The sequence below is a fragment of the Panthera tigris genome, chromosome D2 (genome assembly GCF_018350195.1).
Source record: "Panthera tigris isolate Pti1 chromosome D2, P.tigris_Pti1_mat1.1, whole genome shotgun sequence".
NCBI lineage: Eukaryota > Metazoa > Chordata > Mammalia > Carnivora > Felidae > Panthera > Panthera tigris.
The window spans coordinates 72911702-72928245 of NC_056670.1; the positions used below are offsets into that span (position 1 = coordinate 72911702).

Genomic DNA, 16544 nt, shown 5'->3' on the forward strand with positions numbered 1-16544 from the left:
GGAGTGTAATTGGCTCCCCATTCTTTTTAAAAGAACTGGTGGGTTCTTTGTGACTGAGAAGCCCCCACCCTTCCCTGTATGCTTGTCCTCTCTCAACAGAGAGAGATAGAAACACACACACATGCACACATGCACACGCGCACACACACACACACACACACACACACATTCATGGGGAGAGAGCATGGCAGCCATATCTTCCTCCAAGGAAGCCTGTGCCAGAATTCACAGGGCCGGTGCACCTGAGGAGGCCAGCCCTGGTGACACTCTTCCTCCTCTGCCTGGGTTAGAAGGACTCCTTCTTGGCTGCTGGAATAAACCATCCCCCTCTCCCACTATCTGCATACACTGTACCTTACCTGCCTGAGGTGAGGTACCCTACTAGGTCTTAGGAGACCAAGAGGCAGCTTTAAAGTTTGATTTTGCTTTACCTGCATCTTGTGTTCCTGTGTTGTCTGCAAAAACATCACCCATTTAGAGAAACAAAAACCCTTGCTGCTATTTCCACCCACCCCCACCTCCAGAACTAGAAGATTTTGCCTCAGTCAAACCTATTACCATTGATCTGCTCTCAGTTGGCCATTATTCTGCTTCTCCTTGGACAACTTTTGAACTCTTCTCTTCCATGAGGCTGGCCTAGGCTGCTTGGACTCACAGCATTTCTTTCTTCTGACTCCATAAGCCACATAGTGTTTGCCTGTCACTTCCTAATTCATGCCTTATTATATTTAAGTATATGAATCCATGGATCTCTATCCCCTTTTTCCATGGATGGTGGGGGCCTTTACTGGCCTCAAATCATCCAGCCTCTCTTGGGCCCTCGGGAAGTGCTTTTTGGGCTAGTTGACTGATATCCATCTGATACCTCATTAGGAGAAGGAATTAGACTTCAGGAAGAAGTCTTTTGATAACCGGTCTCCCTTCTTCCCTAGGAAAAGGGGCTGGATAATGTATAGGAAGTAGGAAAATTCCTCTCAACTAAAACCTAAAGAAACTCAGTCACCTCAGAGGTGAGGAGAAGTACCCGGATCCCAGAACCCTGACTTTCTCCACAAGAGTCCCCTCTCTTGTGGGTTCTCACCTATTCCTGCCCCCACCATCCCACTGGCCCAAATGTGGGCAAATGACTCTTGCACACTGATTAAAAGCTATATAACATTGAGTCACATACAACTGGATAATGTGGCTAATGGGCTCGAGCTCACCTGTCCTCAGTTTGTGTTTTATCACAAGGTCTTTCTCTACCCAGCTCCCTGTCTCCTTCCAGATGGTTCATGGCATCAAGGGTAATGGGTACAAAGGCACTTATTATGTTATTTTCTACAGTGTTCTAGATGCTTGAAACATGCCTTCCAAAAGAAGACTTAAAAAGATGATTGAAATACACTTTCTGATCTCCACCACCTAATGCTTTCATTTCTTAACACTGCCCCAAGCACAGTAAATAGCCCTTAACAAATGACTTATGCATTCTTATCTTAAAATGTTGGTTCTTGGCTTGAGTAAAGCATGATGGGAGCACATTAAAGTGTTGTTCCAAAGAAATGGCCAGGAGAAACATACCATGTTCATGGATTGGAAGGCTTAACACAGTAAAGATGTTAAATGTCCTCCCATTGGTCTATGGGTTTAATGCAGTTCCTATCAAAATCCCAGCTAGGTTTTATGTAGACGTAGATAAGATTATTTTAAAACTTCTATAGAAAGGACTTAAAATAGCTCACTCTTAAAAAAGAATAATAAGGTAGAAGGAATCACTATACCTCATATTAAGGCCTACTACACAGCTATAGTAGTTAGACAGTGTGGTATTAGTGGAAAGATAGACCACTATTTGATCAGTGGAACAGAATAGAAAGCCCAGAAAGAGATTTACACAAATTTACTGAACAGATTTTTCATAAAGATGAAAAAATCCAACGGAGTGAAGACAGACTTTTCAATAAGTGGCACTGAAACAATTGAATATCATCGGCCAAAAACAAACAAAGATGAACCTTGGCTGAAATGTCACACCTCAGGCAAAAATCAACTCAAATGGATCACAGATCTAAATATAAGCTTAAAAAATATAAAACTTGTATAGGAAAACAGAAGAAAATCTTGAGGATCTAGGGCTAGGTGAAGAGTTCTTAAACTTGACCTCATCTAGGAGGCTGGATACAGATGTTGGGGTGAGGGTAGGGATGCAGGGTAGTTGGCCTGTTCTAGGCTTGGGGATCATCTCTTTCTTCAGGGCAGCGAAGAAGCAGAATGGGATGCTTTCCATTTCAAACTGAGAATTGCATGAGCACATGCCTTTACTATCTTCCCTCCCCCAACTCTGGGCTCTGTAGGGTTGGTTAGAGGCTCTTATCCCCAAAGGGGACATATTCACTAGGAAACCTAGTAAGGGGTCCATTAAACTACACTCTCTGGCTGCTGCCTGGGCACTCTGGGATCTTCACATCCAGGAGCCAGAAAGCAAGGAAAGGGGTGATCATCTTGTCGAGGGCAACGGACCTGGTCAGAGGAAGGAGGTAGGGCTGTTTTCACACGATGCGCACTGGAAGGAATAGGAACGGAGCTCGGGTGACTCACTTGGGTACCTCTTGGTACTCCTTACCCAACTGTATTTGTGAATGGACAAACCCAAACCACTCCAAACTGAAGAGTATGTGGTTACCATGGACTCAGAAGCCCCAGGAATGAGGATTTGGGTCGTGCCATTGGGCAAGACATTGAGAGAATAGAAGAGTTAGCAGAGGGTAAGGGGAGTTTGGAACAGGTAGTGAAGGAAGGAGATGATGAACATTAGTTGCAGGCCTAAGGCCAATTGCAGCAGAGGCCGTGTGCTCTGTCCTACTAACCTCCCTCTTCTAAGTTTGCCTTCAGGGGACTAATTTGACTTCATGATAACCATCCAAACTTGTTGTCCTTGCATTTATCATTCCTCCAGTATGTTTTAAATGCCTGAATCGTTGCACTAGTCAACACCTTCCACCTGCTCACCGCCCTACTTCGCCACTGGCGGATGTTTAACAACTGGACGGCCACCTTGAGCCAAGAGCTGTCTCCACACCATTTCCTGACCAGCTGGGTACTGAGCGACCCAGTCCGAAACTTCCGTCTTGGAGCCTGCTCTCTCGGAACACTTTGGCGCCAACTGCCACAGGTTGGATCTTCTGCTGGGATCTTTACTGGGACGCAGGATGGGACAGAGAAAGCCTTCAGATCATGACGCAGGGCTGCCAACAATCTCTGGCAGACCAAAAAGCCTGCAGGTTGGAGGAGTCCCTCCGGGGGCGGACAGACCTGGGTAAGCTCTCGTACCCCCATCTTGCTCAGTCATTGCTCAGGGCTTGCCAGAGGAGAGGCCTGGGAAGCTGAGGGACGCTCTGAAAGGATGAATAGCGGAGGCTGTCATGATCCAAGTTCTTTGAAGCCTCACAGAACATCCTTTTATGAAGGCGGGCGGGGTGGGGGAGGGGGTTTCAGGTGCACACATCTCCATGTCTGTCACCGGGCATACTCTTCCCGTGGCAGAGACAGGGCCCGGGGGAGCAAGTTCCGCTTCACCAGCACGTTTCCAAGCCCCTGCTTACTTCCGGTCTGCTAACACCCGATTGGTCGGAGCAAATCACGTGGCCTACGTCGACACTAGGGGGCACGGAATTCTGCTCGGCCCTCGGAGAGGCCACGGCGAAGGTGGGTGTGCTACAGAGGAGTGGAGAATTATGACCAACAGTTGGACCCACGCAGGATAAAGGCCCTCTGTAAACTTGTAGAGCTCCGGCCAGACTCATCGCCATTATTACTACCTGTCCAAGACAGGTAGTCCAACCTCCGGAAGGACGGTTGCTTGACTAAAAACCAAAAGTCAGACTTGGCACCTGGAAGTCAAAAATCGCAGCTTCCAGATGGGAAGGGCCAAAGCACAGAGCAACCACCCCAGCGCCTGCCCAAAGCCGCCACAGGGCCGTTCCCAGGCTGGTGGATCAATAGCAATTTGGGGCGCTGGGGGCGGGGGGGGGGCGCCATCTAAGTAACTGAACGTGATGAGTATCGGCTGCTTCCCAGTCCTTGGGGGAAGCACACGCACCATCCACTTAGCGCTGGAGCCTGGCCATTCTCTGGGCACTCCCATTCCTCCCCCTCCTCCTCCCCGTCCTCCTGCTGCTGGGGCCCCCGCTCCTGCCTCCGTCCATCAGCAACTCCTGTTCTGGGCGGGTGCTCCTGGGAGGATGGAGGCTGCCGGGCCACCCCAGGCCGGGAGGTGCTTTCAGGAGGCCCTGGAGAAGCTGTTCCCTCGCCTCTGCTTCCTCTGCTCCCTGGTGACCTACGCGCTGCTGGGTGCTGCCCTCTTCTCGGCCATCGAGGGCGGCCAGGACCTGGGGCCAAATGACCCGGAGTTTGAGGAATTCCTGGGGGAGCTCTGTGGCATCTTGAAATGCAACCGAACAGGTAGGTGGCTCCCCCCCCCCCCCCCCCCGCCCCGGGACAGGGCAGCCTTTTCCGGGTGGGTGGGGGCAGCCCCAGGGAGCAGAGGGCGGGGTGGGGCAGGGGCGCCCCTACACTCTCTGCTCCTATTCTCCCCATTCCTGGGCAGGACCTTAGGCAAATGACTTCTCTCGGAGCCTCAGTTTTCTCCGCTGTAAAATAGGGAGAGTAATGGCCTGTCAGGGTTGGTTTCTGTGCAGAATGGAGGGAAAGCCCTGAGGACCCACTAGGTGCTCTGGAAAGTCCAGCCCCCTTCCCTTTGCCTCTGCGCCCAGCCCCACCCAGACCAGCAGGTTCTGAGGAGGGTGGATTGCTGGAGATTTGGTGAGGTTGGATGGGCGGCATGGGTGACCGGATTTGGGGCTGGGGGTTCCTAGGCACGTCCTCCGAACTCTGCCTGCCTGGCCCCGTGACTCAGTTTACAGGGACTAGAATTCAAGAGCAATCCAACTGGATTTGGACCCCCAGGAGGAGCAGCCTGTCCCCTTTCTCTCTCATTTCCTGTTTCCAAGGCTTTTCTATTGTTGGACTCAGGGGAGGGGAATTGGTTGTGGGAAGAACCTGGGGTCCCGGTTGCTGTGTGATCTGCAGGAGAGCCCTTGCCCTCTCTGGGTCTCAGTGTGCTGGACAGAGGCGGCCCACAATCTCAGGCCTGCCAATCACAGAGACCCTGTGGGAAGCAGATGACATAAAGGACAGGAAGCCTCTTGAAGGCACTTTATGGCCTTACTGCATTTCATTTGTATTTAGTCACTTATTTCTACACTGCCCTGTTCCCCAAAGCTTGCAAATACGTATTTAGCAGAGCAAAATAAAATATAGAGTAAATAACTAAAGACAAAGGAAAAACGGCGCCTACAGGTGAGGGGAAGAACAGGATGTTCCCCAGTGTGACATGTCCTCACGTGTCCCTCTGCTCGGGCTGCTCACAGCCCCTCCCACTGCCCAACCCCGCTTTGGGGGCAGGTTCTTCTGGCTGAGGCCGCCTGACTGGAGGCTGGTCATAGTGTCTCTCCTCCGAGGAGGGTCCCACTCCTTCTGTCTACATCTACCAGACAGACACACGCCAACTCAGATGACCCAGGAGATGTCCTCTGCCATTGCTACTGGGACTCTGAGCCATCCCATGTAGTCTCTCGAGTGTCAACAAGTTCAGAGCTTCCCAAACCCGACAGGTCACAGTCATCCAGGGAGCTTGCCTGAAATATACATTCCCAGGCTCTTCTCCAAACCCACTTCATCAGGATTTCTGGGGCTGGGTAGGGAATCTTATTTTTAAAGTCTCCTGGATGATCCTGATGCACAGAACACGACGGGAATACAGAGCTGGCCCAACCCCATTTTGATTTTGTTACTGTTGTTTACGTAATCCCTCTGCCCAAAGTGGGGCTCGAACTCACGAGCCTGAGATCAAGAGTCACACGCTCTATGGACTGAGCCAGCCAGGCGCCCCTCCAACCTCGTTTTGTACTGGTTTTTGTTGGAGATTAAAACGCTGAAGAGGTCTAGCTAAGTACAGGACCCTTTGCCGAGCACGTTTCGGTGCATCACCTCACGTAATCCTCATGCCAGCCCAAGAGGGTTGTATGAGTTGTCCCCTTTCACGGAGAGACAGAGCATGAGCAGGGGAGGGGCAGAGAGAGAGGGAGACACAGGTGGAGACTCAGACCTGGGTCTAGAGTGCTCGTGTCTGGACTCCCAGGTCAGTGCCCATTCAGAGTAGTGACTTCCCGCCATGTGCCAGAGTCTCAAGGTGGCTTCTGGGGTCTCAAAAGCCACTGGCCACCAAGGCCAACGGAACTATTTGGGAACCTCCCTGAGGAACCAGGACCCCGATCTGGCTCCGTTGACCCTGGGGCAGATGTTTGGAAAGCCAAGGCTTCCCGGAAATCTTCAGGCGACTGGTGCGCACAGATCCCAGTATGAGCACCAAATTCCATCAGGCTTAATAACCTCCGGGAGCGGGTATGGTTTGCATCCATATAACAGCTTACAGCTCATAAAACCCATTTTGCTTTCAATGCTCAAGAGCCCCATGGGAGAGACTGAGCAGAAGTTAGTATGTTTCTTTGCAAGGGAAAGATGTAGAGGCTCAGAAACTTCAGAAAGCCCCCTAAGGCCACGCAGCGATGCTATGGCTGAGCTCGGGCCGGACCCCTGAGGGCCTCTCCCTTGGGTGCTCATCTCATGGGGTATGTGGCCTCTTAATCTCCGCAGGCACTAAATGCAGAGATGTGCAAAAGCAGAGCCAAGTTCTGGTGTTGATGACGCCACAGGGCAGGGGCCATCCTGGTCCCTGGGGAAGACCCTTTTGCCTGGGTGGGACCTGTCTTGAGCAAAACCCTCTCCTTCACTCTTTCCCAGTTGAGGAAGGCAGGAAACAGGATCTCAGGGTGCTCCTGCAGAAGGTGAAACCCCACTGGTTCAGCACGTTTGCAGACTGGTCCTTCCTGAGCTCACTCTTCTTCTGCTGCACAGTCATCAGCACTGTGGGTAAGTCCAAAGGCAAGGGCAGGCCTGGGAGAGAGACCTGGGGGAGGAGGGGGGAGAAGAGTGAGGCTGAGGACGCTTGGTGGGGAGGCTGGAACGTTCAATTCATTTGGTCAAGAAACAGATGTGAAATGCCTACCTCGTGCTGGGTCTCCCTTGCTGAGTGGCCGCTGCTCCTTGCTGGGGGTGGTGGATAGTGGGGGAGGGGGGGATACAGCAGTGAGCAGGACTGATGTTGGGTCCTTGGTGGGGATTAGGAAAGAGGGCCCTTGCTTCAGGTGGGTGCAGCCCCGTGCCCGGGTGTGGACCCCAATGAGCAAGGCAGGGGCTGCATTTCAGCCCCCTCCCGCTCCTTGGCTGAATGCTTTTGTACAGAACACCTCTTGCCAATGGTACCTGCCAGAGCCCAGACTTTGGGGCAAGACAGAAGAACTCAGGCAACCAAACGTGGTCAGCCTATGAGGCCTTCAGGGTACTGTGGGAGCACAGAGAAGGGGCACCTGCCGCAGGCTTGGAGGTGGTCCAAGAGGCAATGCTTAAGTGGTAGGAACATTTTAAAGGCTCCCTGGTGGGATTGGTGGCCTGCTGAGTCCGACAGGGAACAGCGTGGGAGAAGGTGGTCATGAAGAGGGACTCCAGGCCAAAGGAATGGCAGGCATTGTCAGGACGTTAATCCGGGCGAAGAGACGTGGGAGGGAAAGGAAGCACCAGTCCCCAGGAAGGCCAGTGAGCCAGGCCGAGGAGGCTGGGTTCATCCCGAGGGCAGTGGGGAGAGTCCAGTGGGTTTTAAGCAAGGGAAGAGCATGGTAGCTCAGCATTCCAGAAAGGTCGCCCCAGCTGCAGCATGAAGGTGGACCAGAGAGAGTAAGGCTGGCAGCACGGAGAGCCCTAGGGGGCTTTCTGCAGCAGCCTGGGTGGGAGATGATGGCAATGGCCTCATCCAGGACAATGGTCATGAGAACGAGAAGAGGGGTGGATTGAACGAGGACTTTGCAGGAAAGTCTGCGGGGGGGCGGGGGGGTGGCGGGATACGTGGGGGATGGGGAAGACACCACTGTCTCTAGCTCTGGTGGGCTTGGCAGGCTGGGGGGAGGGTGGTGAGGGCCTGAGGATGGAGGTGATGATTCAGGGCCAGTCAAGGCCAAGGCTCCAGTGGAGATTCTAGGTGGAGACACCCATCACTGCTGGAAATGTGGTTCTGGGGCTCCAAGCTCTGGGTGGAGTTAGGGAAGTGGGTTTCAGAGTCACCAGCATGTAGATGACAACTGTACTTCCAGGGAATGGGGGGGAGCATTGGGGAGGGGTGGGGTATGGTGTGGAGAGGGAGGACGGTGTGCCAGAGCAGGACTGAGAGCACCAATGGTGAGGTGAGGGAGGAACTAATAGGCAGTGACAGGAACTAACAGTTACCCTTGGGGACTTAAAAAAATTTTTTTAATGATTTTATTTATTTTTGAGAGAGAGAGAGAGACAGAGCATGAGCAGGGGAGGGGCAGAGAGAGAGGGAGACACAGAATCTGACGCAGGCTCCAGGCTCCGAGCTGTTAGCACAGAGCCCAATGCGGGGCTCGAACTCACCAACCGTGAGATCATGACCTGAGCTGAAGTCAGACGCTTAACCAACTGAGCCACCCAGGCGCCCCAACCCTTGGGGACTTTTAAAGCTCACAGAGGTCTTATGAATCAGGTGGGGGAGCCTGAGCCTAGAGGGGTGCTGTCAGGGGCCAAGGGCATGCCGTGAGTAGGGCTGGTACCCACAAATAGGCCGTGAGACTCCAAGTCCAGTGCTCTTTTCCCGAAATAGTCTGCCAGCCTTGCAGGTCTGTGGGGTGCTGCAGGAGCCCTGCCCACCCCTGCTCACCCCTGCCTGGGCAGCCCCAGGGAGAGTCTGGCTGTGCCTGGGCGGCAGGGGCAGCTCAGATTCCCAGAGACCCCTTGTGTGGCTGGGTCGATATCAGTGTCTGGGAGGGAAGGTCCTTGCAGGGAAGGAGCCAGCCTCTCCCCATTTCCCCGCGTCTCCTTTATGCGTGTCTTCAGCCCCCAAACAAAGGTAAGATTCCTACGTGAACGTCACTGACCCAGACCAGTCCCTTCCAGAGTCCAGGGTAGAGGGGAGGCTGCAGGGGCAGCGCTGCCCTCTACAGTGACCATTTGCTCATTTGAAAAGGGGCTCTGTGGACCCCCGAAGCCACAGACCCTCTTCTTGGCCGCCACACAAAGTATGGGCTCCTGAGTGACAGAGCTGAAGGATCTGGAGAGGTGAGCCAGGCAAAGAAGGGCGAGAGCTTTCCGGGCAGAGGAAACAGTCGGACAACACTCCGAAGCTTCAAGGTGCTTGGAGGAACAGACCACTGTGGCCTGAGAGCAGGGATCAGACAGGAGAGAGGGGGACATGGCACGAGCAGTTGCCTCCTGAGCTACGGGGACAAGGCTGCCCTTGCATTCGGGCACCGTGTCCCTGGGCCCCTGTCTGAGGATGCTCGCCCAACTAAGGGCCCCTGGCTTCCCTCCACGGTGGTGCAGCAGGACGGGCGGGTAGAAGGGGCCTCCCTGGGGCGGGCAGGAGTCTCCCCTGCTGGGAATAGGGTCACAGGAGCTCAGATGGTGGAGCTGACCTCAGCCACAGCTCAGAAGCTTCTGGGTCAGCATCTCCACCAGGAGTGGAACCCATTGCTCAGCCCCTACCCCTCTCGGCCAGTGAAAAGGACTGAGGCCCCATCTTCATTTGAGAGAGTACCGGTCCCTGCGAGGGATGGGCCCACAAGGGTCACAGGGCCCCAGCCGTGGCTGGGTTCTCGAGCTGAGGTTCCCTCACACTTGGGGGCGGGGTTGGGGAGCACGCTGGCCAGCTGTGGACTCTGGAGGCTGGCCACCTGGGGTCAGCCGTGTGACCTTCAGGGAGCAATGTGGCCCTTCTGAGCCTCGTCCCCTCATCTGTAGCTCCTCCCAGTCCTGCCTTTCAGATCAGCGTGAGGATAAACCTAAGTGGCCCTCAGGATCCTTCCAGAAGCCTCTACCACAAATTGCAACCCTACTGGCTTAAACAGCCAGGAAAATGTGTAAGTGTGTTCCCTCTGGAGCGCAAGTCCAGTGGGGGACAGCTCTAGGGCTGGTCCGTGTGCAGCTAAGCCATGACATTGAGCACCAGATACTCTCCCGTCCTGCTCAGCAGGTCACAAGACGGCCACCAATATCCACTCCCATTTGGGCATAGTTGCATCTCGTAGACAGAAAAAGGGCTGGCTGTCACCATCAGCAAAAAAAAAACTCTAGAAACTTCCCACCCCGAGCCAGTTCTGGCAAGGGGGTTACGTTACCAGAATGATTTAGACCAATTGGATCTATCCCTAAATCAGGGGGTCGCGCGGGGGGTGGGTAGTGGCATTCCAGGAAAGATGAAGGAATGTTGCGGGGGGGAACAGCCAGTGTCTGCTTTATGGATGGGCACACGCGTGTGTCCAAGGGCCCCCCCATGTGGCTTCCTTCAGAACTGGTCCTTCACCTAAATGGCCTGTGCAGGCAGGGACTGACTGGTCACGGGCAGAGAGAGTACCAACAGTAGCCGCAGCACCGAGCATTTGCCAGCACTGGGCATGGTGTTCACAGGCTTTATATGCATTATTTTATTTAATTTTCATGACGTGACAACCCCACGGGGTAGGTGCCGTGACATTTAGCCGTGAGCTAAGGTTCTGGAGAGGGAAGTCACTACCGGGAAAGCAGGGGTGGGGCACAGCTGGACTTTTTCAGGGAAACCCACGGCTCAATGGAACAACGGTTACAGGGATGCTGCAACTCCAAGGAAGATACTGGAGATGAGCAAAGGGGTTCAGTTTGTGTTCCTTTTCCTCAAGGACTTCGGGGAATTGGCCTACTGCAGCTTCTCAGCCTGGGCACTATGGGCATCTTGAATTCGATGGTTCTTTGTCATGGGGGCTTGTCCAGCAGCACCCCTGGCCTCTACCTACCAGAGGCATCCACCGCTTCCCCTGCGGTCTCCACCAGTCGTGGCAGCCAACAGTGTCGCCACACATTGCCACGTGTCCCTCGGGGGGGGGGGGGGGCAAAATTTCCCCCCTTGAGAACTGATGTAATGCAGTGGTTATCAAGGTACGGCCCCTGGACCAGTGGCATGAGCATCACCTGAGAACTTGTTAGAAATGAGAATGAAGGGGCACCTGGGTGGCTCAGTAGGTTAAGCGTCCAACTCTTGATCCTGGCTCTGGTCATGAACTCACAGATCATGGGATCGAGCCCCACATCAGGCTCTGCACTGACATGGTAGAGCCTGCTTGGGATTCTCTCCCTCTCTGCCCCTCCCGCACTCATATTCTCTCTCTCTCTCTCAAAATAAATAAACTTAAAAAAAAAAAAACAGAAATGAGAATTCTCAGGCCGCATCCTAGCCCTGCGGAGCCAAAAACTATGGATGTGGGGCCGAGCAGTCTGTATTTCACAAACTCTCTACGTGATCCGGATGCATGCTGACGTTTGCAAAGCACTGACCGGATGTGAAGGTTCTCAGCCCTGACTGCACACCGCAATTATCTGGCTGTCTTTTATAAGCTCCCAAGCCCGGACTCCATGCCAATCAAGTCAGAGTCGCTAGGGACAGACCCAGGCATCAGTATTTTTCAGAGCCCTGCAGGTGATTCTAACGGGAGTCCAGGCTGTGAACCACTGATCTAATGGAAATGCATTATCTTGGTTCAAATCCCAAGAAGGCGATGCTCCTATCAAATCAATTAGGACGTCACGCCGTCCAGTAATTACAAGTGGAAGGGGATGTTGGAGAGGCTCTCGACGGCCTGTAATCAACACTGTGTTTCACGTGCTTCCTGCCCTACATCTCTGGGCCGTTCTTAATGCACCTGGCCTTAATGCTGAAAAGGGGACACCTGGCAGGTGTGAGGTCGGCCAATCCCCAGTCATTTCCAATTGGGTCAGTCCCCTTGGATTAGAAAGTAAAGTGCATGGGCTATTAAATACAGCCTAAGTGGAGTGGACCGACCGTACTGGAATATATGAATGCATTATAAGAAATGGTAGGATTTTCCGTTATGCAGTTCAGCATTTGGTAATTGGTACGGTTAATACATTTCCTTCACAGGGGCCATGCACTCTCTGATATTTGCTTTCTTTTTTTTTTGAAGGTTTTTTGTTACTGGGGAGCCTCTCCTGACTCTCCTGGGGGTGTACAAGAATTAGGGGGCTTATCCACCATCTAGAAAACAGGGTGGTCTCCGTCTCTGGGACTTTGTGGCTGCTGCTAACACCCCTAAGGACTGATGGCTCTGTGGGGCCCGTGACAAGCTTTGGCACAGGAACCTTTGCTGACACGCAGGGCCCGGGCTCCACCAGGACTCTGTGGCCAGGCCTCTCTGAGCTCCTGCCCCTGCAGGGGAGGCTCCGGGTGCCCTCCTCCCTCACCTTCCCCGCTCCAGAGAATCTTTCCACACCTTCCTTCATGGCTGGACCGACCGATCGTCCAGTTTGCCTGGGACTACCACAGTTTTCACATAGAAAGTCCGGTGTCTTGGGAGACCCCTCAGCCCCATGGCTCCCCTCTGTCTCTCCTCTCCCCCTTAGGTCCCCACCCCCACCTGCTTCTCCTTAGTGGTTCTGGGCTTTCACTGAAGCCCGGACAAGGAGCTGAGGCCACTTCTGCAACCTCTTCTCCTTCAGGGGAGAGCCGGAACTGCTCAAGACCCTGAGGGAACAGGGAAGGGAAACAGAGGCGCTTGGAACCGTCAGCGCTCTCTCGGCGAGTCCTGCCCCCTGGAACGCGCCTGGGTTTCTGAACGGCAGGTTTAGGCAATGCGGCCCCCTTTCCTGCCCCCTCGTGCAGACACCTGTTGGGTCCTCGTCACAGGTGGAGGACTCCACTGGTGGAGAGCTGAGCTCAAGGCCGGGAGTCCTAGAGGGCAGGACCTCTGCCTGCTTCCCGTTGTGCCCCCAGCCCTGCCCACAAGTGCCTGGCATAAAGTAGGTGCTCAGTAAATGCGAATCCAGGATGGATGCCTTTGTTCTCAATGCTCATAGGACAGTCTGCTCTTTCACATCCTGTTATCGGTCTCCAGCTGCTATGCATATATCACTAGTGTAGTGATTTGATTCATATCTGCCTCTCCCACTAAACCAGAAGCTCAGCGAGGTTGGATACCATATCTACTTTGCTCAGCACTGTGTATGCAGTAAGCACCCAGTATGCGCACACATATGAACACACGTAGAATTAACTGTCCCTCCTACCAAAAGGTGCCTCGTGGAACCAACCCAGTGTGGCGTAGAGTGCCCTGGGATGGGTGCCCATTGATGAGCCCCTCTGAGGTCCACAGCCTTCTCCCAGGACCCTGGTGAGGGTGGGCAACCTGAACGCCTCTGTGCTCCTGGAAGGCAGAGCCTGAGGCCAGAGTTCGCCACAGGGGACCGTAGCCCCGGAGGAGGCTGGGGCATAGCCAGCCTGGGAAGTGCCTTCAAATCAATTTACATAATTGGCCTAGGTTGTTCTGTATTAATCCTCCTTTATGACATCAAAAATGAAACACAGGCATTAAATACAAAAGCTTTTCCCTCGTTTTGTTGAAGTCACTGAGCTTGCTCACTCCAGAAGATCCAACTCTCTGTGCTGTGGGGGTTTGATAGCTCTCTGCTCCTGCCCTGCTGTAGACGTGAGGGGGGTGGGGGGGGGGTTGGGCGATGGACGGAGAAGAATCTCCGTCCTGAAGAGGACAGAAGCCTCAGCCCGCCCACCCCCTTTGCTTGGCTGACTGGTTCTTAATGATTGGAAGGTTCCACCCCCTTGGGTGCTCCAGACCCCGTGGGAATGAATGCTGGCATGGGAGCCGGATGGTTCTGGGGATTTGACTGCCAAGCCTATCACTGAGTGCTCTTGGCCAAGTTACTTCATTCCTCCAAGCTTCAGTTTCCCTGCCTGTGAATGGTGACAACCACGCCTACCTAGGCAGGTGGGCTGACACCAACCCACAGTAAATGCTGCTGGCTGCTCTTATGGGCTCCTGAGGGCAGGGACGCTGACGATTCTCGGCTGCCCACTATGGGTCAGGCACTGGTCTCGTGTCATCTTCCCAGCGAGTCAGGACACAGAGCGGGGACTGCTGTTCCTGTTTTGCAGCTAAGAAACTTGAAAATGTGAGCCATCAAGTAACTTTCTAGAAATGCCAGAGCTGAGGTTCGCACTCAGGTTGGAAGATTCTAGATGCTGGGAACCTAACCCTTTCACTAGCACTCGTGACCGCGTCTGTCCAATCTACTAAACCACAATGGCCCTGAGGGTAGCAGTTGTATTTTAGTCCTTCTGTCCCCTCTCCCTCCTCCCATGCACACTGCTGTGCTCTGATGGCACATAGCAATAGCCTGTTGTATAGAAACAAATAAACCAAGAGGCCCAGACATCCCAGGGAGGACAAGCGTGGCTTCTTAAAAACAGGTGCCTTCGTGGAGGATGAAGGAGGCGGTGGGTATGATGGCAAAGCCATCCATGGCCTCTCCCCTGCATTCATCCGGTCACACGGATGCTTAGAAGTGGCCGCAGCAAAATGAAAAGCAATCAGCCCACTCCCAGACATGTTTGTCCCCTGCCAAGGACATCTTGGGTCACATATCTAGACATGAGTTGCTCCTTATCCTGAAGAGTAGATGAGTTTCACCTCCTGCTTCCCCCACCAAAACGGGCCCAATGCCAGATGGTGGATGGGTTTTTTTAAAAATTTTTTTAATGTTTATTTTTGAGAGAGAGAGAGAGAGAGAGAGCACATGAGCAGGGGAGGGGCAGAGAGAGAGAGGGAGACACAGAATCCAAAGCAGGTTCCAGGCTCTGAGCTGTCAGCACAGAGCCCGACGTGGGGTTCGAACTCACAGACCGTGTGATCATGACCTGAGCCGAAGTCGGATGCTTAACCGACTGAGCCACCCAGGTGCCCCTGGATGAATGTTTTAAGATGAATATTTTCAAACACGTTGTGTAAACCATCACACACACACAAGGAGGAGAAATGGCAGAAGGTCTCTTTAAAACTTTCTTCGGGAAGGGGAAGAGCAGACCAGCCTCCCAGGGTCTGTCCTCTTTTTTCAGGTTACGGCCACATCTACCCTGTCACCAGGCTCGGCAAATACTTGTGCATGCTCTACGCCCTCTTTGGCATCCCCCTGATGTTCCTCGTCCTCACGGACACGGGTGACATCCTGGCCACCCTCCTGTCCACGTCTTACAATCGGTTCCAAAAACTCCCATTCGTCCGGCCCCACCTTCCCGAGTGGTGCTCCCGCCTGCTCTGCGGAAGGCCTGCCCCCAAGCCTGTTTCTGCCACCACGCCTGCGGCCGGAGCCGTCCCCAGGATCGTCATAGAAACCCAAGAGCTTCCGGACCCCAAACCCGGCACGTGTCCCTCAGCCCCAGGCAGCAACGTGGATCTGTTCGAGAGACTTCTTGCACAGGAGAAGCAGAACGCGCTGCAACCGCCCCCGCGGGCCGTCGAGAGGAGCAACTCGTGTCCAGAGCTGGCGTCAGGGAGGCTCTCCTACTCTGTCATCAGCAACCTGGACGAGGTGGGACGGCAGGTGGAAAAGCTGGACGTCCCCCTCCTGGTCGTCGCCCTCCTCGTCTTCGCCTACATTTCCTGTGCAGCAGCCATCCTCCCCATCTGGGAGAAGAAACTGGACTTCGAGAACGCCTTCTATTTCTGCTTTGTCACGCTGACCACCATTGGGTTTGGGGACACCGTTTTGGAACACCCTCACTTCTTCTTGTTCTTCTCCATTTATATCATCATCGGGATGGAGATCGTGTGCATTGCTTTTAAGTTGGTGCAAAACAGGCTGATTCACGTCTATAAAAATCTCATGCTGTTCTTGGCGAGAGGGGCATTTTACCATCCTGTTAAAAAGTGAGATCTCCACCATCTCTTGTGGGACAGATGCCAGATGAGCCGCTTTCCTTGCCTCATCTCTTGAGGGCAGTTGGAACTGGTGGCCCTGCAGCTTGTCACCTGAGACCGTGGGGCTTGGAGACAAATCCTGCACGAGAGCTGATTTTGGTCTTAAGGCCCTGCAGAAATGTGGCCAATGCCTTTCACATCAAGGCATTGGACAAAAGCTCTCCCCATCCTCCGAAGCCCGGTTCATTGTCCTGTCTTCGTCTGTCAAAAGCCCCACCTTACGTAAATGAAACCACCTTATGGATGTCATAGCTTCTCTTGAGACACCAGAAAAAAAATGAACCTTTGTTTTTGCAGTTCGTACTTTCACCTAAATTAAAACGTACCCTCGGTGAAACAGAGCTAGTCTGAACGACCTCTTCTCTTGAATGACTTCATGCATGTGTGCGGGGTTAGCCCAATCTCAGCCCATGTAAGGTACACTGGTGCCACGAAACGTGACTGTCACCTGTGTTCACGGGGGCCTGGGATAGTTCAACTGCCCGATTCTGTGTAGACCCGTGTTCCCACCAGAGTGGCTCCTGAATGAGCGGGCACGTGAAAATGTTGACTTGGGTGATCGTTGGTGGAGGAAGGGGTCGGCACTCCCCAGTGGAATTGAGCCTCAGTTACTTATCA

General features: G+C 53.6%; 1 protein-coding gene across 1 annotated transcript; it reads left to right on the forward strand.

Annotated features, from left to right (window-relative positions):
* The first annotated feature begins 3639 nt into the window (after positions 1–3639).
* Positions 3640–16267, forward strand: KCNK18 (potassium two pore domain channel subfamily K member 18). The gene is made up of 3 exons (XM_042960402.1): positions 3640–4443; positions 6844–6972; positions 15065–16267. The coding sequence occupies exons 1-3, from the start codon at positions 4038–4040 to the stop codon at positions 15877–15879; spliced, it is 1350 nt and encodes a 449-aa protein (XP_042816336.1). The 5' UTR covers positions 3640–4037; the 3' UTR covers positions 15880–16267.
* The last annotated feature ends 277 nt before the right edge of the window (positions 16268–16544 follow it).